This window comes from Manacus candei, unplaced genomic scaffold (assembly GCF_025592945.1).
Source record: "Manacus candei isolate 608988 ecotype Guabito, Panama unplaced genomic scaffold, ASM2559294v1 h1tg000153l, whole genome shotgun sequence".
Lineage (NCBI taxonomy): Eukaryota > Metazoa > Chordata > Aves > Passeriformes > Pipridae > Manacus > Manacus candei.
In genome coordinates this window covers 1,448,190-1,473,416 of record NW_026138201.1, presented here as the reverse complement: position 1 = coordinate 1,473,416, position 25,227 = coordinate 1,448,190, and the positions used below count along the sequence as shown (strand labels likewise).

At 45.7% G+C, this 25,227-nt stretch overlaps 1 protein-coding gene across 5 annotated transcripts in view; it reads left to right on the top strand.

The window, feature by feature from the left end:
• Positions 1 to 24,272, top strand: part of PRR5 (proline rich 5) — a 74,802-nt gene extending 50,530 nt beyond the window's left edge. For all 5 annotated transcript variants that reach the window (XM_051772413.1, XM_051772414.1, XM_051772416.1 and 2 more), the window contains 4 exons: positions 726 to 817; positions 3,037 to 3,177; positions 20,297 to 20,435; positions 23,122 to 24,272. In XM_051772413.1, coding sequence (XP_051628373.1) covers positions 726 to 817; positions 3,037 to 3,177; positions 20,297 to 20,435; positions 23,122 to 23,672 — 923 coding nt within the window. In that variant the 3' untranslated portion in view covers positions 23,673 to 24,272. The remainder of the gene's footprint in view (positions 1 to 725; positions 818 to 3,036; positions 3,178 to 20,296; positions 20,436 to 23,121) is intronic.
• Positions 24,273 to 25,227: the final 955 nt, after the last annotated feature.

Sequence of the window (25,227 nt, the reverse complement as noted above, 5' to 3'; positions counted from 1 at the left end):
GTTGGTCATGTGCTTAAAAATGCAGGGGGATCAAGTATCCCATAATCAAGATTGGCACTTGGCTAACTTTGCAGTTAGCACTGGAGATGCTTTCATGCGTAGTTGCTTTCTGATATGTGTGGAATTCTGGGCAAAATGTTCCCTGACTGAGGCCCAGAGCAATACAAAACTTAAGAATAGTATCTGATTCTGACACCAATAGTAATATTGATTGATTGCCATTGAATTTTCTTCCTGATAAGTCATGTTGTCTCATCTGAAAGCCTCCTAATCATTGGTGTGTTCATCTCCATAGTGCTGGTGGAGGTGCAGGGGCATTGCTCTCCTTTCACGGTTGGTTTTGGGGCACAGGGATGGCAAAGAGCTTGTCCAAAAAGTCACAGGGCCATTTTGGGGAGCAGGGATTTGAAGCCAGCATCCAGCTGTCGAGCCACGTTTCCTCCCTGTGGATCTGGGCTCCTGAGTAACCTCAGAGTCTCTGAGTTTACTAAGAGTTTACTATTAGTTTACTAATTAGTTTACTATTAGTTTACTGATTTTACGTGTCACCTGAAAAGCCAGAAAAGCCACCAAAAGGGTACTAATTCCACACTGCTGCCAGTAGCTGCTACGTGATTCATCTTAGTGTTTAATAGGAGATTCACATTGTTTCCTGCATGTTTTACTCTTGGCAGTGAGCTGGTTACAACCTAAACACTTCACGAGTTTGTTTTGTGTTTTTGCAGGGCAGAAACTACTGGATACCTTAGCTGAAACCTGGGATTTTTTCTTCAGTGATGTCCTGCCCATGCTCCAGGCTATTTTCTATCCTGTGCAGGTGAAAAATTACTCTGTTACTACAGAATCTTGAAAAACTGGAAAAAGCAACTTTACTGGTTCATGAGCAGATTGATGCAATCCTTCATTCTCTCTCCTTGGGCCAACCTCACAGTGCAGCTGTTCTGTACAGTCATGTCATGCAAATAAGTTCCTTATGCAAATGGGTTTGAAGTGCTTGGGTGGAAAACGTGAAGGGGAACTTTGCAAACAAAAGTGGAGTGCAGGGAGGCTGGTTGGTCCTTGTGCCAACTCACACTAGAAGTGAAAAAAAGTGTTGTGACTGATAAACTGAGATATGCACACCATGAAATAAGTGGAGCTGTGTGGACTTCAATATTGCATTTCCTCCTCTGCACTGTGAATTTGTTCCTGTAGTGTTTCCACTTTTGAGAAGGAATTATGCTTCTGAGATCAAATCCTGTGCTGCTGGAAGGGGACAGCAATAGCCAGTGGAGTTACACCAGTTTAGATGAGCACAGATTTTGACTCCAGTAATTTTAAATTCACCACAGATAGTTGATCTGCTTTGGGTGAAGGCTCAATCTTCTAATTTACTGGTGGCCACAAAGTGTTGTTTATCACTGAGGTCCCAAGGAAATCTGTACCAGAGAGGTACAAGTGACTTTCTGGGGCTGCTCATAGGTGCCTTCAGATGTTAGTGGGAGCTTGGTGCCTGAACATATTTGGGGAAACTTCAGAAACCTTCTCCCTTTTTTCCAAGTGAACTTCATGCCTAAAACGAATGCCCAGATATTAACAATATTACCATTTGCATTTGCAGATAGTGACAGGTACATGAAATCTGATTTCAGTGGAAAAGCTGTAACTTCACACAGAATTTGATTCTGAAAGGGAAGAGCTCAAAAGCACAGAGGGCTACTTCACTCATAGGCTTGTGTCTTACCAGGAGAAACTTCAAAACAACAGAAATAAGATGGTATTAAAAACATACTGAAACACAAAGGGAGGTTTTTCTAAGTGCCCCATAATTTAAATCCAAGTTATTTGGGCACCTAGAGATATAAGTAGGCTCTCAACCTGGTTTTCCAAAGCACTTAACTAAATTATGTTTTGGAAATTGCACTGAACACTCCTTTTCTCTGTTGTGTTTCTGAGGCCTTTGAAAATATTTTAGTAACACGAGTCTCCTCCCCTATCAGATGGAAATAATTACTTGAATTTTTAAGGGAACCTTGAGGGGTAAATTCAAGTAGATCTTGTTGCTGATGTCCTGAGGTTACTTCACAAAGCCCAACTGGTGCTTATGTGCTCTTCTAAATTCTGTTCATTAGCAACTGAAGCAGGTTTGGAGTCTTCTCTTCTTCAGCATAAATATTAACAAAGTGTTCAGTATAAATATTAACAAAGTGAAAAGGAATGGGTGGGGTTGGGTCAGGCTTCTTTAGTCCAGACTTAGGTAAGTCAACACCACCTGAATACCAGACCTTCCAGAAGTGTTAATATTTGGCCCACAACTCTCACAACAGCGGGCAGAAATATATGTGTACAGCCATATATACCCAAGGGAAAACCCCTAATGCCAGCAGGAGGAACAGTTTTACAACTCCCCCTAAGGCAAGAGCTGTTAATCTCTGCAGACAGAGGTGGTGGTGTATTCTTTTGTGTTCTTCAGCTGAGAGTTCCTTCAGTGACATGGTAATGCTGAACTGCAAAAAGATGTCTTTGAGAATGCACTGTGAAACTTCAGCTCTGCTCCTCCTGCCTTGTAGTGAAGTCTCTCAAACTGGAGAGAAAAGAGGATCCACAGGTGGGGCTGACTCAGGATTCCAGCCACAATTTGAAAACAGTAGCCAGCCAGTATTGAAAATCTTAGGAAATAATGGAAATTCAACCAGTTTGCAACCCTGCTTTTTATTATTTTTTTTTTCAAACATATGATACATTTCATTAGTGATATACTGTTAAGTACAAAATATTCATATATATATGAATATATGTGTAATTCAGTGCTCACCCCAGCCCTTCATCTGCACACACACTCAGTCATTGCCTGTAGCCTTCACTGCTGCCAAAATCAGATTTACTGTGCAGACTCATAGGCTGCTCCCCAGCCTTTGTTATGTTTCTTTGGCTTTTCACTTGGGTTTGCCACTCCTGCAGTCCCTCAGAAGGGGAGGAAGGGATTTTGCCAGAGGGTTTTTGCAAGCTGTGTTTCACCCTGGCCGTGCTGGGCCTTGCTGTGTTTGTGTGTGCCAGGGGAAGGAGCCCTCGGTCCGGCAGCTGGCTCTGCTGCACTTCAGGAACATCATCACCCTCAACATAAAGCTGGAAGATGCATTGTCCCGTTCCAGAGCCAGAGTTCCACCCTCTATCATTCAGATGCTGTTAATACTCCAGGTAAATTGGTTACTTTTCTCAGGTTGGTTTTTTTCCCTCTGTCTTTCTGTGCTGTGTTGCTGAAATCTTTGCTCGTTCATTGAAGACTCCTGACCCAGAGTTCCAGAACAATCAGCTGTGGTCTTGCTGTCCAAAAGTAGGGGCTGGAGAGATGCCTTGAGATCCAGATGGTCTGAGCACAGACTTGTATTGAAACTGTGGACCTTGAAACACCAGGTTTTGCAAACAGAGCAGTGTGTGTGGTAACGGCAGGATTTCCATTAAATGCTGGGTTTTGCTGCACTGGCAGTTCAGGATATGAAGCTTCACATCTGGAGCAGGCAGCAAAGTGAATATGCAATTTATGGTTGAATCATGGTCATATTTGGTCACTGGAACCAAATTCTATCAAAGCTGGTGATACAAAAATATTAAGACCAGATAGTGCTATTTGCCTTCAGTGTTGGATTATTTTTTTTTAGTACTAATGAGGAGAAACAAAATGAGGAATTCCAGGCAAAGATTTTTTTACTTGCTTAATTAAAGAAAAGCATGAGCATGTGAGGAGAAGGGGGATGAGGCAGAAGGGAGGCAGAGAATCAACAGTGGATTCTTAGAGGTTGAGGAAATTGAGATGTTCCTGGCTCATGATTTCATTTTTTTTATAAATATGTTTCTTTGCTGTTCACAGTATGAATTAGTTCTGTGTCTGAAATTTTTTTGAAGAGCACAATAATCTAATCAGGCCAGTGATGAAAACGGAGGCAAGGAGTAAGATTCTATCTGCTGGGTCAAGAAAAGGGATTTTCTCAGTGTCCATTTGTTGGAGTGTATAATGGTGTGTTTAACCTGGTTTTCTCATTTTGCCTGTTTAGGGTAAAAGGCCAAATGCATTCTAGTTGCAAAGCTGTTGATGGAAATCAATAACCAAGTGAGAGAGAGTTTGCCCCTGGGTGTTTATTTCTGCATAGGTTACCTCTGGTTGTGTGGTGGGGATGGTGAAAGTCCTTTCTTGGAAATTGTTCTGCCAAACTGGTGGTTTAAAGTCTAATGGAAATTGTGGGAAAAGGTCAGAAGAAGATCTGGGAATTATCTATTTACATGCTTAGCAGTGTTAGTCAGTAATTGGATTTCAGAACAAAGGCTTTTTTCCTAACTCAAATGTCACATTAAACAACAGCAAATTTTATACATTTGTGACATAATAATGGAATTTTCTTGGTTCAGTTTAACTCCATGTGTTAATGGGGCTGGAAGGGACATAAAAAATCAGCTGTCCAGTGAGCACGTGGTGGCCTTGTGTGCTTGTATTTCCCAGACTGAGGGCTGATGTCCTGATGTGGATGTTGTCTAATCCCTGTTTGTGTCCACCATGACTGGATTAAAGTGGCACAGATTTGGTAACTGATGCATCTGGTATTATGTTGCAGCTTGTCACGGTGTAGGGGAAGAGCTCTGTCAGTTTGTCAGGAAAAGACTTGTGTGGGATTTCAGGGACCTCTGGGAAGTCCCTGACTGACCTACTGCAAGGTGCACTCATTGTCTGGGCCCTGGCAGGGAGAATAAAACAATCCCTGCCAAAGGCCTTCTGAATAAAAGGGCCTGAAATTAAGTTGCACCCCTTACTCTGTCGTTTGGTGGGTTGTTTTCCCTTCTTTGCATCACATCTTTTCTCCTGTCCGCAGTGAGCAGTTTGCTGGAGTTCCATGCCAGCCATGGATGGAACACCCTGGTGTGGGACACAGCACCCACACCAGTCCTCTGGCACACATGAGAGAGGATATACTTTGAGACAGATGGGGTCATCAACCTGGCACAGATCTCACAATTTGTGCAGAGAGACAAATACCTCAATTTCAGACTATTAAAAAGCCTTGGAGAAGGAAAATGTATCTTCCCTATGTCTCCTTCTGAAGGACTAGAAGAACCTTCATCTCTGGGATAAAGCTGTGATGAGTATTATAATAGCAGCTTGTATATCTGAAGCTTTGTTGGAAGATACTCTCCTTTGAAAGGAGAGAAATCAGTCCTTGGTTAATCATTATACTTGGGTTCTTCAGTGTCACCAGTGCTATAACCTGGTCTAATGACAGACCAGCAATCTGCCAGGAAAGAGGCAGTCCCCAGAACTGGGGGGAGGAGGGATATTCCTGTGCTGGTAAAGTCAGTGGCAGTTCTCTCACAGTTTGGAAGAAGGGCCTTGTACCACTCAAAGTGTGAGCTGCCTGCGCAGCGTGACCTGGTTAGGAAGCACACACTGAAATGTTCACCCTTTGTGGCTGCTGACAGGCAATGTAAGGCCTCCAGGATGCTCCCCTTGCACTTGCAGGGCCTTCAAGAGCCAGAGTCACGACTGAGGGAGGTAAAAGAAGTAAAAGTGCTTTTGAGCAGTGAGCGATGCTCAAGAGCTCTCGAGACTGCAGCAAGTTGTCAGTCTCACCCTGATGACCCTTTCACTTTGGGTGAAATTAGGGAGCTGGAGGGAGAGGGATAGACAGGAGAAGAGTTTAGAAAAGAGCTATCTCTTTGTGCTCTGTGAACCAAAGAGAGCAAAACTGCCAGCAGAGGATAAACAATCTGACTTATTTCCCAAGGCGTGTTGTCAGAGATTACCTTTGCCACCGAAACTGGAACATCCTGTCTCCAGGTATCTCTCCTGAGGTCTGAGAAATTTGGAAGAGAAGAACTGAAGAGTGTTTATCTGCATCTTCCAGTTGACATCAAGATTATCTGAGTTCACAGAACCTCTCTGGGTGACCTGGGGTATTTAAAAAGCCAAGAAGAGCACAACATGATATCTCTCGTGCTGAGGGATGAGGCCTCACAGAACAGAAAACAATATCTCATGCTGAGGGATGAGGCCTCACTAAACATAAGCTCTGAAGAGAAAAATGAAACCTGTGGTTTCCTTTCTGGCTCTCTGAGCTTCGTTTGAACTCCCTTGCCCGTTGTCTTTGTCTGTAAAGGAAGACAAAATAAATACATAAAACTGCCCAGTGGGACCTATTTGTTATCTCTGGAAAGTTCCTTACACTTTAAAGGGGGCAGAAAAAGTACATTGCAAGATCTGAAAGCAAGATGCAAAGAGGGCTGTTTTTTCATCTCAGCAGCCACACAGCAAACCAAAGGCAGCCTAGTGGTTAAAAAACAAAATACCCTTTGCTATCACAAAGCTGCAGCCAGAGATTTGCTGTAGCACTGCAGTGTGTGTCAGCTGGGATCAGTTGTTTATGGCCATATGTTTTCAAATTCGGTGATTGCTTTTGAGAGCTTGTCCTACTGTAAAGTCTCTTCTACCTGAAGGCATCGGTTGAACAAAGTGGTCTGGGTGTGAGGTTTCCACATGCTTTTAGTTTCTCTTTCCCTTTTTTTCTGAATTCCTGGTTTAGAAGACACAAAAAGAAGAAACCCAGGTATTGCAGACCTTATTTAAATGCAAATCACCATATCAAAAAACCTGTGCTTCCCCTGGGTTGTGCGTAAATTTGTTTCCTTCCTTCCTTCCTTCCTGGTGAAGGGGTGACTTGTCTGTGTTTCCAGCAGCTCCACAGGCACAAAAGGGAAGAAATCTTGCAGCCAGGACACTGCCTGACACAAAGGGAAGAGTCCTTTGTTGCTTTGTGTTGACATATGCAAAAACTGAGAATCTGGCCCTCAAGATTTACACTTTGGAGTATTTTGTGGATACATTTGCTTCTGTGCAATATTTTCTCTTACTGTGTTTTGTTTACTGTCTCTATCAGCAAGTGCAGTTTGCAGTGATTAAATTGACAGGAGTTTGTTATCCTGGAGTGAATTTGTATTGCTGGGGTTTTTAGCAAGGCACAGCATTTATTTGTTGTAGGAAAAAGATATTTTTAAAAGAAAATCTTGACCTTTTGGCCAGTGAGGAGTACTTGTCACATTTGATTTTGAGTTCCTTCGTGTGGTCTCTGTTAGTGTGGTGGTTTTCTGGCGCTGGGAATCACGTCTGCATGGAAGCAGCAGAAATGCTGGAACTGTTTCATCTGCATCTTGCCTGGGGCAGGTTGGGATGTGCTGTGTTAATGAGACAAGAAGCTGGGAGCTGACCAGAGAGCTCAGAGCAGTGACAGCAGCAGTGACCTGACCTGGGCTTCACCCCCACAGACACAGATAGATCTGCACTCCTGGGCCCTCCCTTGTAACCAAGGCCAGTGGAAGGCCATTGCCACGTGAGGGGAACAGATTTCATTTTGAGATCGAGTGCTCTCCCAAACTAGCTCTCAATATACTTGACATCACCGTGTGTTAACACTTCTGTAACCTTAGGCAGTGGAAAAACAAGGAAACTACATAAAATGGTACAGTTCTCCTTTGTTACATGTGACCCTGGCTCATGAACACCATGGCACAGGGATTTAAATGTGCATCTTGTCCCTCATCTTTAGCAGAAGGACAGTTCTTGGGAACATGACTGTAACCTTGTCCATACCAATTAAATATGATGGTTTTCCAAGGCAGTTTGCATTGTGCAGATTCCCTTTGGGTGTGTGCTCACAGTGCATTTTAAGAGTACCTTGCAACAAGTAAAGTGTCAGTTCTGTGCAGGATACCAGTTAGTTAATCAAGGGCATGGCTGCAGGTGGAGTTGGTCAAAATAATGTAAAATGTCTCCTGGAGTTTGCCTGTGTTAATGAAAGTGGCCTATTTAAACCAGTGCAAGTTCATTGGTAGGCAAATCCTTAATCCTTAAAATAGAGCAAAATCAGTAAAATTATTCTTAACTTGAATTGGTCCTTGCAGAACCTATAATTTTGTTGAGTAAGAGGGAGAAGGTTTTAACTAATTGCATTAATCTGTACCAATGACTTTTGTGGACCCATTTGGGCCAGTAGACTAAAACTGGCATAAAGGCATAGAAATTTTGACTATTGAAAAGCTCTGAGCAAGGAATGTTCCCACAGTGCAAGAATCCTTTGAGTCAGGGTGCTTTAATACTGTAATTCATGGGTTGTCTACAGGGGGAACATAAGAAAGTTAATCTAAGCTACCTTTTAAAAAAGATTAATTAAACCTCATTACAACTCTGTATGGACACTCATTCTGACAATTAAAGGGAGTGGGAAGGGAGGGAAGTTTAATTAATGGCACTTCAGTTCTACATCAGAGGCTTTAAGCACAGTTTATCTTAACAGCTCTCTGTTCTTAATTCAGTTAGTGTAATTCCATTTTAATTTAATTTAATTCCAGATAGACAAATTGGAATAGGGAATAGTGGCTTTTGAATTGCCCAGGGCGCTACAGGTGAGGTCCTCAGGAGGTGGCTCTCACTTCTTCACTTTTGGGATCAACCACAGAGCTGGGAGCCATCCCAGGTGCCACCAGCCCCGTGAGTGGTGTCTCCCAGCCTGTGGCAGTGGTGGCACCAGGCACAGAAGGGGGGCTGGGTTGTGTCTGTGCAGGTAACAGGGTCAGCTGGTGCTGTTTGGGGTCACTGGGGCAGCACCTCCTGCTCGTGAGAAGAACAGCAGGAGGAGTTTCCAACAGAGAGGCTGTGCAGGGCTGTTTTGCAGTGTCCCACCGTGGGCTTTCCTGTGGTTTTCAGAGACAAGTGGCCACGGGTTCCAGTCAGACCTGCTGGGCACAGAGCAGCTTGGCTGGTCCCCTGGGCAGGTGCCACTGTGCCCCTGCCCTCTCACAGCCTAGAGCTGTCTGTCTGAGCACGGGCCTGGCAGAGAAACTCCCTGCCAGGGGGTTCCAGAGCCAGCCCAGGTGCCTGTTCTCCTGCTCCTCAAACCTTTCCTGCAGCTGCACGTGCTCTCTGCATTTTGGGCACTGGTAACAGCCTCTTCTCCCCTCATCTTCCTGGCTGCTTCATCACCTTTTACCTTCCATATGTTGCCTTCTGCCTCTTTTCCTCCCCCTCCCCATCTTGCTCTCCCCTGGGGCAGAAGGGAGGGAGGCAGAGAGGGGAGTGACTGGCAGCATGTCAGTCCCACAGAGCACAGCTTGGAGGCTCATCCTTGCAGGCAGCTCCTTCTCTGGTCTCAGTTTCCCTCTGCTGGCTTTGGTTATGCCCATAAATTGGGTCAAGACCCAGTAGCAGCCTGTTGCCTGCCTGCTTCTCTGCTATAGAATTTTACTCTTATGGGAAGACGTGTTTCCATTTAAACTGACAGGGTGATCAAAACAAATTATATTAAATGTTTCAGCTTCTTTCTCTTCCCAAGAAGGTGCACTGAGAGGGGGAAGAGTTGTGGAAGTTGTGGAAGCTCCTGCTCTGCCACACCACCTGAGCCCCATCCCCAGGCCTTTCCTCTCCTGCTCTGTGGTTGCAGGTGCCAGAACCAGCAGCCCGTGGGTGCAGTGGGTACCAGGCTGGTGGCACAGGGACTTCTGCAAAGGGCAGCTGCTTTGTGGAGTGTTTCTCCCAAAAATGAAAAGGCAAATCTGTTATAATTTGCTCAAGGTAGGGGAAGGATGGAATGAGTCTCTTGGAGGCATCCTTTCTCCCCTGCTGGGTGGGCAGGGTTAATTGTCTTCTATCAGTAATTTCACGGTCTCACCCGTAGTTTTGCTGCAGCTGCAGAAGGAACAACTATGTGACAGGGTGATGTGCAACATGTACTGTGAAATTCATTAGCTACCCAATTACTACAAACAATTAAAAGGTAAACAGTTCTTCATGTGATAGAGCAGGACTCAGATTACATTATTTGATTTAAACCATTATCTCCTGGGAGCCTCCTCCTGTTTCCATTGAGCCACACCAATCACACATCGTTGGCCTCGGTGCTCTTGATGTCCCCCAGAGACTGTGGACTTGTCTCCTTGTTGTAGGGTGCTTGTTGGGCTCCAAGGAAAAAAATCCATCCCTCATTCCTCCTGTGTCACTCGAGAGCCTTTCTTGGGCTTTCCTTCTTCAGTTGAAAAGAACAAAACCCTGGAAGAAGCTGTGGGATATTTCTTTTGTTTGTCAGAATGCCTGAGTGCCACGAGGACAGATGTGCAGGCAGTATGAAGCTGGTGCAGCTCTGCTGAAGCCCCTGGGTAGCAGAGGGGGAACTGGGCAGCAGTGTTGCCTGAAAAGCTGTAGAATGTGGTTATACACAGAGCTGTGTTGTTAACACTTGAAACAGAAGCAAGGAGAAGGCTTGCTCCCTGCAGGTGGCTGTGTGATATTGTGTGCACTAAATCAAAGCACCAGTGCTGAGGGGCAAAAGAAACACTTTTGCTTCAGTAGTAGGGTCATATTGCCAAGAGGTATCTGTTGGTTCCAGCCACACAGGTTTCCATTACTCTGGTGGTTGCAGGAATTCTGAGTGCTGCTGGATTTTGCCAGTCCCTGGCGGGTGATGGAGGAGAGAAAATCGTCCCTTTAGAGCCATTTCTACAGTCACATCCCTGATGCCCGGGCTGTTTGCATTTGGGGAGGGCACTGCTCAGTGCTGGAAACTCAGATTTGTCTGCTTGTGTTTCTGTGTTTCCTCTTATTCCCTACACACTGGATTGCTGAGGGAGGGTATCCATTCCAGAGCCAATCAGTTGCTTTCCAAGTATTTTGAATTTGTCAAGACATTTTTATTGAAATTAAACTGTTATGTAGAAAGGTGTTGCTTTCAACAAAGCTTTAGCTACAAGCCAGGAGGGCTCCTTCAGGCCTGGGCACCTGGGCTCCTAAATTATTGCCTTCTGGGATTGATGGAAGCTCAGCCTCATTGGGCAGGAGAATAACCACAAAGTGCCAGGGTAAACAGGTGATCTGCTGCTTCCTGGCTCACAGGGATGAGTGTTGGTGATGGAAATGGTGTTGCCACCAGAAATAGCGAAAATTTTAAAAATCCAGAAGGCAGAGCTCATCTGCTCAGTCTATTCAAGTGTATTTCAGAAAAGAAGATGATTCCTGGAGTAGATTCAGTCACCTGTGAAGGGTGAAGCAGCTTGGAGGATGCTGAGGGAGGAATGCTCATGAATGGTTTAAAAGGGGAGTGTGACTCTGAAAGGCAGTGTCAGAAATCCTCACAAGCAGGTCAAAGTAGCCAAGTGAATGTTTGTGGCTCCACAAAAGCATCAAAACAGCCTGGATGCACTGAAGGAGGGCTCTGCCATCCTTTTTGTCTTTGAGTATCCACCTGAAAATAAATGCGAGATGGATTTTCTTGTAATAAATGAGAAAACACTCAGAGCCAAGAGTAGGTAAAGGCCTTGAATGCTCAAAGTCAGCAATTCCCCAGCAAGGTTAGATGAGCTTAACATGTATAGATCAGCAAGAACTTCAGGAGGGAGCCTAAAAAAAGAAAGAGATTTATTCTCTTGGACATGAAACATCACATCTAATTTGGTAACTCACAGGCTGGTTCTGCAGGGGCTGCACGTGCACTTCTGTGCACATGTGTGCTTGCCTGGGAGTGTGATGTGACAGTCCTAAAGCACTTGTAAATGCACATAAACTGACTCCAGCTCGACTTTATTCCATAAAGAGCTCTTCAGAGACACTCACCGTCGTACAGATTCCTTTGGTGGGTTGTTTCAAAGTCACATGAGGTTGTTTCAAAGTCACATGAGGTTGTTTGAGTGCTCTGGTCTGTGCTCAGGGGAGTCACTCAGCTGGGAATCAGAAACCTCTAACCCTAAACCTGTAAAAGGCAGAAATTCATGCCATTATTTCTATTGGAACTTTATTAGCAAACTGGCTGTTCAGCTTCTGCTTCAGGACTCTAAGCACTGTATTTAAAGCCTCAAAAGTAACTTCCTTGCTTCCAGTCATTTCATATCTTGTATTAATCTTCATCCTCTGCTTTGTCTTTTGCAGTCTCATATGAAATGTTTAGTGACAGGTTAAGAAAATTAACACATAGGGTTTGGGGAGTCAGGGGAAGACTGGCCTGTCTCAGTGTTTGATGCTTTCTGGGAAGCAGAATCCTGTTGCTGGCTCTCCCTCTGCAGCCAAGACATTTGAAAACCTCTCACCAGCTGCACACAAACCCTGTCTGGGTGTTTAGTGATCCTTATCTTTTGTCTGTGTCTCAGTACCACCAGTGAAAAGAGGGAGAGACAGAGCAGCTTCTCCCCCTGACAGTGACACAACTTGGCACGTGCTGGAGAGTCGAGGGAATATGACAAGATCTTTATTTCTGAGGCAGCCACAGGGCCCTGAAGTGCTGACTCCTGTCAATGGGGCAGTGGCAAGCTTCTCTCCCTGCCCTGACTGCTGTTGCTATGAGAAAGGCAGAGGCTTTAGCAGTCTGCCAGTGACTTAGGATAAAATGGAGAGAGGAAAAAATATTGTGAGGCAACATTCTCGTGGGTTCATAATGACTGCATCTGTCCAGCACGTGCAGAAAGAACACCAGTGCCCAGGAATGGGGATGTAATGCCCAGGGCAGTTGTTAACTGGTATTAAATTATTCACCCAACAGGGGTTATTCTGATTTAAGAGCACTTGAGAATTTGATGTGTCAGTCTTACCTTTCCCACTTTGTTCTTTACTGTGAGATAAATACCTGTTTGTGAACACAAAACAGAGGTTTACTGAAAATGGGTTCATTGTGAATTCTCAGCCCCCTGCACCGGGCTCAGAGAGCCCTCTCAGAGAGCAGTCTGCTTTCTTCCAGCTTGTTCCAGTCTGCAAAGGTGTGACCTCTGTTTCTGCTTTTGGACTGCAGCAGAGAAACCCCCACAGGGAGGAGGGCACACACAGTTCAAGCAGATCAGGTTCAGCTTAGTCAACACAGGCTTTGACAAAGCAAAATTTAGTCCTCGCTCAGAGCAGTTTTGCTCCTGTTCTGAAACTGTTTCCTAAAGGCTAAAAAATGTCAGAGTTGTCTGCTTGGGATGAAAGTGGCCTGAGTCATCAGGGAAACCCAGGAGGAAGTACCTGACATTTTCTAGCCTGGCAAACACAGACAAGTGGGATAGAAGGAGGTTGAAGGAGGTGATCCTTCCCCTCTTCTCTGCAATCTTGGAGGCCACACCTGCTGTGTCTAGTTCTGGGCTCCTCAGCACGACAGAGACATGGACACAATGGAGACAATCCAACAAAGGGCCATGAGGATGATACAGGGACAGGAGCATCTCTCGTGTGAGGAAAGAGTGAGAGAGCTGGGACTGCTCAGCCTGCAGAAAAGATGGCTCGGGGGCATCTTATCCATTGTTACAAACACCTGAAGGGGGAATGTACAGAAAATGAAGCCAAGGACTTTTTGTGGTGCTCAGTGACAGGACCAGAGGCAATGGGCACAAACTGAAACAGAGGAGGGTCCCTCTGAACATCAGGAAACACTGTGTGACTGTGAAGGTGACTGAGCAGAAGGGGTCAAGAAAAGCACTTGGCAAAAGTAGCAAAACAGTCCATCCTCTCCATGTTCAGAGGACTCAGTAGTTAAGCTGGTTCTTTATTTCTGGAAACTAGTTGCTCTATCAGTTATTGAACATCTTCATCTTGATGGTTAAATAATTTCTAGCACAGATTGTTTATGCTTAAGGGCTACCACAGAGTCCCGTGCAGCAGGTTTTTACATCCCTGTCTGCCAGAAGCACCAACAGATTCTGCAAGAAAGCCTGCACTGAGCATGACTTATTTCCTTTCTTTGCTTGTGCATTTGTCCTGCTACCACTGTTGGCAAGAAAACATTGAATTAAGTTAACTTTTAGTCTGACACTGCACAGCTGATTCTGTGCCCTGGGTTACCCTCAGTGCCAAGATTGCAAAGGCTGAGAAGAATCCATTATCACATCTGATGCCTCCATGTGTAAATGGAGGTGCTGCTCCACAAAAGGAATTGTGTTTGTGTAATACTGGGAGATTTGCTCTGCAGGGCTGACTTCCAGGGACCATGGTGGGCAGCTGGAGGTGAAGGAACCGGGTACCTCCTTCTGCTTGGGCTTTCTGATTTGTGTGGAAGCCCAGGGGGTATAAGAGCAAGGTCTCTGTTTTTCAGTAGAGTGCTGTGCATGTCCACTGAAGATGGGGCTGGGTGGGCTTAGTCAATGAAAGGGCCACAGTGCTGTAGAGAAAACAACAACTGTACACACCTGGGGACGACTCCTGAAGCCTCTTCTCAACCAGGTAAACCAAAACATAACTTTTTCTGCTGTAGGTTTGTCTGAGAGCATTGCAGGATCAGTAACAATTGGATTATTAGCCTTTAAGTGTGTGCATACCTCTGTTCAAAGGCAGAGGGAGGGCTGCAGATCTCTGTCCAGAATGTGACCCAAAGCTAACTGGGGGCTTGTGCTGTGCCACCAGTGGTGCAGGTGGCAAGGACTGGGGCCCTATTTATGCCTGTGCCTGCCCTGAGGTGGGGCTAGTCTGTGTTGCTCAGGTTCCAGATGTGGTGCAGTGAAAGTTGTTCCTTGCACCAGAGTGGGATAACCAGCAGTCACAGCCTCTAAGAGCACTGCTTTCCCAAGCTCTTACGAGCAAGGCTTGTCTCTGACACAGCCAAGCAGCAGCTCTCACTGTTCCTGTGGTCAGCAGGGTGTGCACTGCAGCCTGCACACCCTTATCAGTTCTCCAGCAGTGTTGGCTGAATAACGTGTGTTTTCACTCCAGATATTATTCCGTGTCTGCCTTGCGGTGTGTCTTGTGACTTCTCATTTCAGTTTTCCCTGGGAGTGGCTGGGCAACTATTATTATCCAGTATGTGTCAGATTATCACCACTGCATGAGTGTTTCTTGCAGTCATATTGATCTGAGTCGTCACTTACAGAAAGAAATGGGATTCTGGCTGCGTTTGTCTTTCCTCAGAGGAATCTGCTGCTTTTGAGCACAAAGCAGTTACATTTCTGAGCTGCTTTCCTGTGTGGTTAAGACATGAGGCCAGGACCTCCCTTTGCTCTGGGGCCTGACCCTGTAAATGCTTCTGGCAGTGTGTTCCTGTCACACAGCACCAGGTCAGGACTGCTCCAGCCACCAAGGGTGAGTCCAGCCACCAAGGGTGCCCCTGTGCACCCACACTGAGGGTGCCCCACAGACTGAGGGTCAGGGGGTGTTATTTGGCCATGAGCTGAGCTGTACACAGTCACTTCTTGTCCATGGGCAGAGGGCTTTGCCCTTCTGGTCCATCAAGTTACCAGAAGTGATCATTGCTGAAATGATCATTAAATAATCCAGAAGTCTGTCTTTTACTCCTTTCTCTCCTGAGTCCAGAAGTTGGTGACCCAGGGATTGGCTCACAGCTGGTCCTGCTTGGTGTCCTGGGGTAAAGCTGCCCCTTTGTCAAGGACCAAGACATGCTGTGCCTCCCTCAGTGCCATGTCTGCTCCTGGCAGAGGGTGGGACTTGCTCCAGAAGCCCTGCTTTGCCCACCCTGGCTGGAGAAAGGCAGATTTTGTTTATGTTTTATTTTATTCTTTTTTTTTTCTTAATTTAAAAGCTATGCAGCAGTTTGCCAGTTGAAACAGAAGACAGCCTTCTGCACTGATACTCATTCATGTACAGGTGCTGCTCAGCTGAAGTGTTACAGCTCAGCCTGAGTGCTGCATCCTTTAACCCATGGCCAGTGCACACTTCAGCACATCCATGAGCTGCAGGAGGGTGTGAAGTGGTTTTTTAGGGCACCCTTAGACACTGGTGATACTTTTTAATGTATGATTTATTAGGTTAATGACCTTACAGTATTCTGTGCTAAAGAGGGAAGTGAAAAGCAACTGAGCAGTACCACCATTTCTAGATGTTACTGGTGGTGGGTGCTTTTAGTCAGAACTGGAAACCACAGAGGGCCTGTGGTTTTTATAAACACTCAGCAAAACACTGAGTTACTGCTGGTCAGTTAAAAGCAGTTTGGTGTTTAAGAGTTCTTTATGATTGTTTTCAGACACAGATGAGTGAGGAGTTACCTGGGACAATGGGCAGTTGTCCAGCCAGAGCTGAAGCAGCTGCAGTAAAGATGAATGCAGAGAGGCTCATGTGGCAGAGAAGATCAGCAGATGACAGGGGGCTTGCCCAGGGCCTGAAAGAGGAGCTGAGGATGGATGTGGGGTGTTTTGGAACTGCAGATGTGAAGGGGACAAAGCTGAGGGTTAAAACGAAAGGAATCAGGCATGAGGGAGTGATGGCCAGGGGGAGATCCAGCTCAGCCACTGAACTGGAGTTACATGGCCAGGCAGCAAGGGAAAGCAGCCAGGGAGCAAAGAGAACAGCCAGCAGAGGTTGGGTTCTAGTCTCTTGCCATATATGAGACATATAGAGACATGTAGAGAAGTCCTGTTTTAAGAAGAAATTCTTCCCTGTGAGGGTGGGGAGGCCCTGGCACAGGTTGCCCAGAGAAGCTGTGGCTGCCCCTGGATCCCTGGAAGTGTCCAAGGCCAGGCTGGATGGGGCTTGGAGGAACCTGGGCTAGTGGAAGGTGTCCCTGCCCATGGCAGGGGGGTGGAACTGGATGATCTTTAAGGTCCCTTCCAACCCCAACCATTCTCTGATTCTGCACATGGAAAAAGGAGACTGTGACCTTATGTGGGGTTGTGAAACCCTCCCTCTATTCTTCTGAACAGATGTGTTTGTTCTTTCCTCTGTGCTTTTGCAAGAAGCCCTTGTGCCCTTTAAAAACACAGTAGGAGTTTGTGGTTAATTTACAGAATTAACAGGGACAGAAACCTGAGCAGTTTAGAGGGTCCATTCTCCTGGAATGACTTATAGGTTTGTCTTTGGTTCTGTTCTCAAGCAGAAGAAAAGTTTTGTTCCAGCAGTTCAGCAGATGGGGCAGCATCTTCATAAAGTAGATGCATCAATAACCTGTAGTCTTCAGGGTATATGGCCCTTCAAGGAATACTTATATATTTACACAGCAAAAATAATCATGCATAGGGCCCTTTTAATGCTTTTGAACTACTGTATACAATTTTTTGGTCCTAAATGATTTAATTACAGGTTAATGAAGTTTGGGACATGGATGCTGTGTTAAATGCAGAAATACATGTCTTTGTTCTTGATAGAACTTCTCCATTTGCAATGGTGTTCACTTATTCAGGACTCAAATCCTCGTTTTCCGTGCCTTGAGAGCAAGGCAGGCTCTTGTCATAATATAACATTGTCATCCTTCCAAAGATAATGATGTGACTCCTGTTGCATTTCAAAACACTGTGACTGAGATGAGGATTTGATCCAGCAGCTCCACTCTTCCAAAAGTGCTGAGGTACTTGCAGATATTTGATATTGAGCTATTTTGGCCCTCAATTGAGAAATAAATAGGTCAGGCAAGGCCTTTGAAAGGAATTTAATAGATACGTCTCACAGTCACAGAGAAGCATGAAACTCTCCTGCTAAAATGAAATTGGGTTCATGAAAGGTCACAGTTATCTTTTAAAGCAAGTTTTTGCATGTCTGCAGAGCAAATGCTGCATTAAAGATAAGGGGAGAGTCTCTGTTTTGCTGATAATGCTCCAAGTTTTCTTTTTTCCTCCAAACTGTGGTAGAGCTTCCTGCCAGCTGAGCAGCCAGCCTGCTAGATATGACTTTTGCTTTGTTACTCTGTAGTGACATACCAAACCAGTAAGTCATCAAGCAAATACAAGAAGAACCATGAGCTGCCAAAATAACAGCAAATTATTATTATTATTATTATTATTATTATTATTTTATTGGTGACTTTTAAGTCCTGTCATCAGTTTTTCATAAACTATTTTGGCACTAATAACTATTCCAAGCTGGTTTAACTCTGAAGCTAATTTTGCCTTTCTAAGCACAATCACTTACAAGTTTGGTGAAGGGTCTAAGAAGGACTTCATGTAACTTTAAGTATATATTGATATCGATGTGAATAGATGTATAAATGTCTAGATGTATCTATCTTTACACACAGATATATGAAATATTTATGGGTTTATATCTATATAAAGTATTCTAACCATGTTTTCCTCTCTCCTAAACTTCCACCAGAAGTACCTTCCCACTGAGTTTGGTGTCACACAAACAAGTCATTTTGCCTGTGGCACAGTGGATGGGGTAGAAACCTCTGGTGGAGAGATAAGAGTTTAAGTGCACCCTCAGGGCTGGCAGATAAAGCAAAACAGAAGCTTTCCCTGACCTCCTAAAAGCTGATCTGCTCTAGGGGGTGTCTGTCCTTCCCCATGAAGCTCCTTTGCCCCATATAGCAAGGACTATTTCAGCTTTCCAAACCTAAACTTTTTACTTGGGCCGGGCTGGTTCATAAATAAGTGATGGTGTCCTTCAGATCATATGGAAAGTTTGGGTTTGGGAAGCTGAAATAGTCCTTGCTGACCTTTGGGATGTAGTTGTGTGTGGTTAAATAGAGGCCCGGGGGGCGTTTGTCAATAAATAGCACAGCAGAAAGAAATGCAGGAAAACCACTGTTTTACAGGTTCAGGAGCCTGTTACACTCCTGCTCTCCCAGAAGCTCCACAGCAATTAAATGGTTCAAGGGAACTGCAGGAAAGGCTGGAACAATGGCCAGAGCAGGAAGGATGTTGCAGGTGGATACAGCACATTTGTGTCAAGGTGCAGAGCAGAAGAGAAGTCAGCACGGCTCCAGCAGACACCAGCTGTTGTTTTGTGACTTTTCAGGATGTTTTTAAAAGCATCCTGATGTTTTTAAAAGGATGCAGAGCTGAGGAAAAAGGCTTGTGGCAGGCTGTGTCAGTGCTGGTGGGTTTACACTGTAAAGGTGGTGTTTTGTGGCCTCTGCACTGCAAAAGTGTGAACTGAAAGAGGGTGAAAGGAAAAGGGGGTGGGGATTAGCACTGCTCTGGGGAGAGCAGGGGTGAAGGTTGAGGGCAAGACTAAAGAAGCAGCTGATTGAGGTGATTTTGGAGTCGGGGTTTTGAGAGAAGAGGGTGTTTCTCATGAGCAAGGAGCTGATGGGCTCTCCAGGCACAGCAGCTGCAGGGCAGCAGTGATGGGGATGAGGTGAATCTGTGACCCACACAGAATTCAAATTCTGCCCAAATTCCAATTCTGTCCAAATTCAGGTTCTCTGCTGGCCATTATTCATTTTCCATTCATAAACTTCTCTGAAGTGACGAGCAGCCGAGGGGTGAAGTCAGCCATTCACAAACACCTCTGATAGTCACCCCAGACTCTGGTTAATGAGTCATACTGAGCTCTGAATACATCCTGAACGTCAGGATCCTTTCACATGCTGAAGGAAGTGTTGCAGTTTTACTCACTTGATCTGCATATTGCTCTCTGGAGGCTTTCATCCCAACGTGTTTCTTCTTACAGTAATTCCAGGGGCACGTTATGAAATCTGGGATTCTGCAAAATTCAAGCAGAGCTCTTGCTGAGCGTGGCATTTAGGATCTTAAATTCTGCAACGTGGTGTCTCAAGCATATGGCCACATAGCAACACACTAAAATGTGAATTTGCTCCTTGTTGCAGGAGGAATCCTGCACGTGAGTGTGCAGGGCTCTGCTCAGACAGTGCAGGAGCACACAAAGGGAGAATAACAGCTCTGCAGGGCCTTTCCATCACCTCTGCAGCCTTACAAGCCCACTTGGGGGTGGAAGAGCAGAGTTAACAGCTAAAGGCCAAAGATTTTCCCTGTGGGTGACTCTTACCCTGCTAATTATAATGTGACTTTTGCCTGGATAATAATGGCAAGTGCCGGGGAAGGGGTGAGGAAGGAGAACAAGTTTCTTCACTGTAAATATTCATTGTTGAAAATACCCTGGAAGAAATACTTCTGAGGGTCTCAGTTTCACCTTTTCCTTAGTGCTGCTGGTATGGCTGAGGTGGCAGTGACACCCTGTGGTACCAGACACTGTCGTTCAGGAGTTGAGTCCCCTCCAGCTTATTTTCTATGATTCTTTGAGCTCTGAAGCATCCTGTGACTTCTGTGAAGGCAAGGTTTGGCCAAGATGAAGGAAGGCCTTTTGAATATTCCCCCATAGCAATTCAGTCTGTTGAAAATGCAAGAAGGATACAACCAGTGTAAATAAGCAAAAAGTCCAGGATGTTTCTAATTCCTCTTCACTGGACCAGACCCTCCATCATCCCTGAGTGCCTTTGCACTAAGGAGGATGCACCTTCCTGGGTTTAAATGCCCTGGAAGTAGCTCTGGCCTGACTCACATCTCTTGGCTTTACAGTGAGAGGAATCAGCTGTGGGAACAAACCTGGATCACACCACAGTGCACCTTTGCCATGGCTCAGTGAGAATGCTTGCCCTGGTGAGCCAGGAAAGCTGGAGGGGGCTCATCCTGGGTATTTTCTCTTTTTCAGGGGGTTCACGAGTCGAAAGGTGTGACTGAAGATTACTTGAAGCTGGAATCCCTGATCCAGAAGGTTGTGTCTCCTTACCTGGGCACGTACGGTCTGTACTCCAGCGACGGACCCTTCACGCACTCTTCCTGCATCCTGGGTAAGAATCTGGGCTCTGTCTGGCACAGCACAGAGGCTTCCCCAAAACCTTGCTCTGTACAGGGCCAGGATCCTCACAAGAGACAGCTTGCAGTACCCACAGCAGGCAGTCAGGCTCCTTTTCTGTGCCCTTGCTCTTTGCAGTGTGCAGAGTCACAGTGAAACTTGCCAGTGGCAGAAGATGAAAACAGATCATCATAACAGTGCTCAGTAATAAAAATCAGTAAAAGTGAATCTAGAGTGTGTTTAGCATTTCCATCCTGCCTTTTAACAAGACAGCTTTAACACGGGGTGTTTTATGGGCAGGGAGAGGAAGAAGCAAGAAGCCACCTCTGAAGTGCTCGGTGGTTCATTAGTGTTCATTAGTACACAAAGATCCTACAAGGCTGTTAAAATTAGGGAAGAGAGCAGGAATTTATCTTAGAGCAGACTAATCCATAAGCCTTCAAACAGGTAAAAAGCTTTCTGCAGAGTAGAAGGTAATAAAGTGTTCTCCATCCCAGTGGAGGTAAGAAAAATAGAGCGAGCCACACGTAGCAGGGGAAATTCAGGTTACATGGAAGGAAAAATCTCTAATGTCACATGAACTGCCTCTGGAGGCTGTTAAATCTTCACTGTGAGGCACTTCATACATGTCACCTACATCAACACCCGTAAGGAGCAGGGGGGGTAAACGTGGGCCAGCCTGGTGGCAGAGGCTGAGGCAGAACCTTCTGGAGTCCCCTCCAGCTTATTTTCTGGGATTCTTTGAGCTCTGAAGCATCCTGTGACTTCTGTGAGGGCAAGGTTTGGCCAAGATGAAGGAAGGCCTTTTGAATATCCCCCATAGCAATTCAGTCTGTTGAAAATGCAGGAGGGATACAACCAGTGTAAATGAAATAGGAAATGTGATAGCACCTGAGCATTTTAATGTAAATGCTGTGATGGCCTGCTTGAATAGAGCAAACAGAGGGGAAAATAAGTTCAATTGTGTGTTTTCTGTGCAGTCAATTTAATCTGTTTGCTTGTCAGAAACGGTCAGTAAGGAAGTTGATTTTCCCTTGAAGCTGAATGGAAAAGTGGTTGTGTTGCAGTTTAAGAAACAAATCAGTTTTAGGTGAATAAATAGAGGCCAGTTATTTATGGAAAATGGTTCAGAATTACTACTTTGTATTCACTGCTTGCCACTAAAATGCCACAAGCATTTAAATGGAGCCCCAAATTGACAGTTTTCTCAATACAAGCTTTTGTATGTGAGGGGAAAAAAACTCACCCAAAGAGAATAAAACACCAGTGAAATGAACTGTTAGAAAATAAATGTTGCATTACATGACTGCAGAAGATAGGAAGGTTCTGGTGGGCCTCTTGCTGTGGTCTGGGGTGTGGAGCTGTAGCAGAACCCCTGAATAGGTCTGACTGCAGTCACTGAGCCTGGATCCAAGGAAGTTGAGTGCTGGAGTCTCTGCTGCTTTTGAACCGAACTGCTTTGGCAACACGTGACATGTTGTGACCAAAAGCCAGAGTTCCTGTGGCAGGGCAGCCCCAGGAAACCTTCTCTGTTTGCCAGGTCAGACTCCTAACAAAGAAAAAGTCCAAAAGTGAACTTGGTTCAGATGTTTCACTGCTGTCACAGGCACAACAGCAAAATACAGTTTTAAGTACAGAAACTGGCTTTTTTAGTAGTACAGCACATGATTGGGATTTGTGTCCAGGTAAGCACATAATTACATATAAGTGTAATTTTATGAGGCTGGCATTTGTAAAGGAAGTTGCCTGGTTTGCAGGGAACATGTACCAGCATCCTGATTTAAAGCAGACAGTGTATTTGCAGTGCCTGTGGTTGACTTCCAGAGGGTGTTTTGATCCCTTGCTCCAGCCATGGATGGCAAAATGAGAGGAGCAGGAAGAAAGCTTCCAAAGTGAGACTCATTATTCACACCACTTTGTCTTTTGTTAGCATGAGTGAGTCTGAGCACAAAGTTTGCTTGCTTGGTGATTTTTAGAGCACTCCAGTCCTAAACCACTGCTGGAGAAGGAGCTCTGTGCTTCCGTGCTGCCACCTGCTGCCTATTTTTTGGAAAAATCCCACTTGCTTAACAGCAGCGTTCGGGCAGTCAGTGGCTTGAGTGCAGGTTTGTTCCCCAAAAATAGGTTCCTGTGGGCACTGCCCTCCAGTTGACATTTCCAAACACCCCTGGTGCTGTCCCCACGTGTGATCTCTGAATGATGCTTTGAATCTGATTTTTCCAGAGTCAATAGAAAGACTGTCTGTCTCAATCCTCGTTGCCCCACATTTAAAGAGACTTGATTTTCCCAGAGTAGGTGGAAAACTTAAAAGTTCAGCTGCTAGAAAAGAGTGATTGTAGCCTGAAGAAGAGCAGAACTGCACTTTCTGCTCTTGAATAACGAAAATATTTACAATTTTATGTTACCTCTCCCACAATATTTACTGTTTTGCTCCAGCCGCTGAAGTTGTGTAAATAAAAGTGAATTTCAGCTGTTATTTGTGAAGATAGGTTTGGGGGCTTCAGCGTGCTGAAGAAAAGCAGGAAACGTGAAGCCTGCAGACCTACAAAACCAGTGAAGCGTGTTCTTGTGTAAGAGCTTCTGTCGTTTAGGAAAAGCTCGTGCATTTTGAGCACTCGTGGTTGTTAGAGCCATGCAGACGGAGTTTGTGGGGGTGACTCTGGCTGTTCCTGTGTTCACAGAGAAGAGGTTCTTCAGGCGCTCCAAGTCGGGCGACGTGCTGGCCAAGAACCCCGTGGTGAGGTCCAAGAGCTACAACAACCCGCTGCTGACGCCCGTGGCCGAGTACGAGACCGAGGGCATGGCCTCCAACGGCACCGGCATCCGCAGGCACTCCGTGTCCGAAATGACCTCCTGCCTCGAGCTCCAGGGCTACTCCAACCTCACCACCATCATGGACAACGGCTCCAAGAGCTCCGTGACCACCACCAAGAGCTCCCTGTCCGGGGAGCAGGAGCGGCCCAGCGCCGGCTCGGGGCAGTGCTCCGGCAAGCTCGGCGCGGCCGAGCAGCAGAAAGGACTCTTCCACCCCATGGACGACCCACACAGGTCTTTTGAGCTGGAGAGAGACCCTTCCTTGATTCCAGTTCCCTCTTCCAGCCCCGAGAACATAGTGGATCAGATTTTGGAGTCGATGGACTCGGATCCCGAAGGCATTTTTATCGATTTCGGGCGGGGCTGTGCCAATTCCTCGGCGTACAACGTGGACGTGAACAGGCAGAGCATCATGTGAAGGAGACTGGGAGACAAACCTTGGGGTTTAGTATTACATATGGAAGTTACTAACACGAGGAGTCAGACTGTGGGCCAGCTGTTTGTTCCAGGGCAGAACCTCTGCTGTAGGTCACCACAGCTCTGCTCAAGTGAAGAAACCCAAGTTTGCGGCAGGCAGGAATGTGCTGAGGGGGGAGAAGCTCCGACCACTTCTCCCTGTCACTCTGCAGTTGGATTTCCTATTGTCTTTATGAACTTGGGGCGTTCAGGAGCTGGCAAGTGTCTGGTAAAATGCTCTCAGTGCAGCTGGCAGTGTTTGTTCAGTAAAACAGCCCAGCAAGTAGCTGTGCTCACTTCTAATTGTCTAAAGAGATTTCCCGCAGACAACGGGTTGTTCTCTGAACTGTAACACCTCAGCCAGGGTAAAAACGTATCCTTTAAAAAAAAAGGAAAACCAAACAAACAAACCCCAGAGGCTGTGGGCCTTTATACCACAGAGTACAGTGATAAAGAAGTCTCTTTTAATCTTTCTCTTGTACATCTTGTATGCGCTCCTTGGCCTGATGGTGAGTGAGAGTTCTTGAAGAAAGGCAAATAAACAGAAATGTGCTTCCTGATGTCACGAGATGTCTCATGTCCTGTGTCACAGCCAGTGCTTGGTGTCTGTGAGAGAGTTGTCTCGAAACTGGCTTTTAATTGTGTGTTAATTTGCTCTGAATGTGACACTTCCAAGAAATCTGCGCTGTCAGCTCCTGGAGCATCCGTTGTGCAGAGAGATTCCACGACAGTTCAACCTACTTGTTTCCTTAATAAATGACAATTTATTAAGGCCTCTTGGGGGAAATCCTAATTATATATCTGTATCCTTAAAGAAATGCCATAATGCACGTGCTGTCAGTGTAGATATTTGGGGAGTGTGAACCTTGCAGCCCCTCTCCTCCTGAGCACTCCCAGCTCTGGGATTTCCCCTGGCAGTAACGTGGTGTAAGAGCTGTGTCAGAGGGCTGATGCACAGGGTACTGAGGTGAAGTAGAAATCCTGTCTAATCCTTAAGTTATGCTGAAAAGTTTCTCTTAGGCAGAGATAAATAATTGATAAATAATCTCTCCTACGTCCCAGCAGTCTCAAACAGCCAGGGAACACACGATGTGGGGCAGAATCAGTGAGGAAGGGGGGGCTGAACACCAACAGGCAGCGGAACGTGCCCTCAGTGGGACCAGCTCTGGTGCCTGGGAGGATCTTTGGGGTCCAACAGATGAAATGGTTTAGGAAGCAGGCACTGAACTACCCCTCTGAATTATTATTTAACTCGGAGGAAAAGGGTATCCACAGCCGTGTTCTGAGGAAAATCCAAAGATGAGATTCAGACTTCTACAGGAAAACATAAAAAAATCCAGTGGATCAAGGCCTCTGCACACCTTTTTCCTTCAAGGAACTACAAATGTATTAAGAGTCATAAGCTCATTTAATTATTGGGGAATATTTAAGCACAGTTTCAAGGGAGAAGAGGACTGCTGGGACCCTTCCCACCTGAGCTTTTGCATGGTTAGTGCCCTCCCCTCTGATGGAAGAGA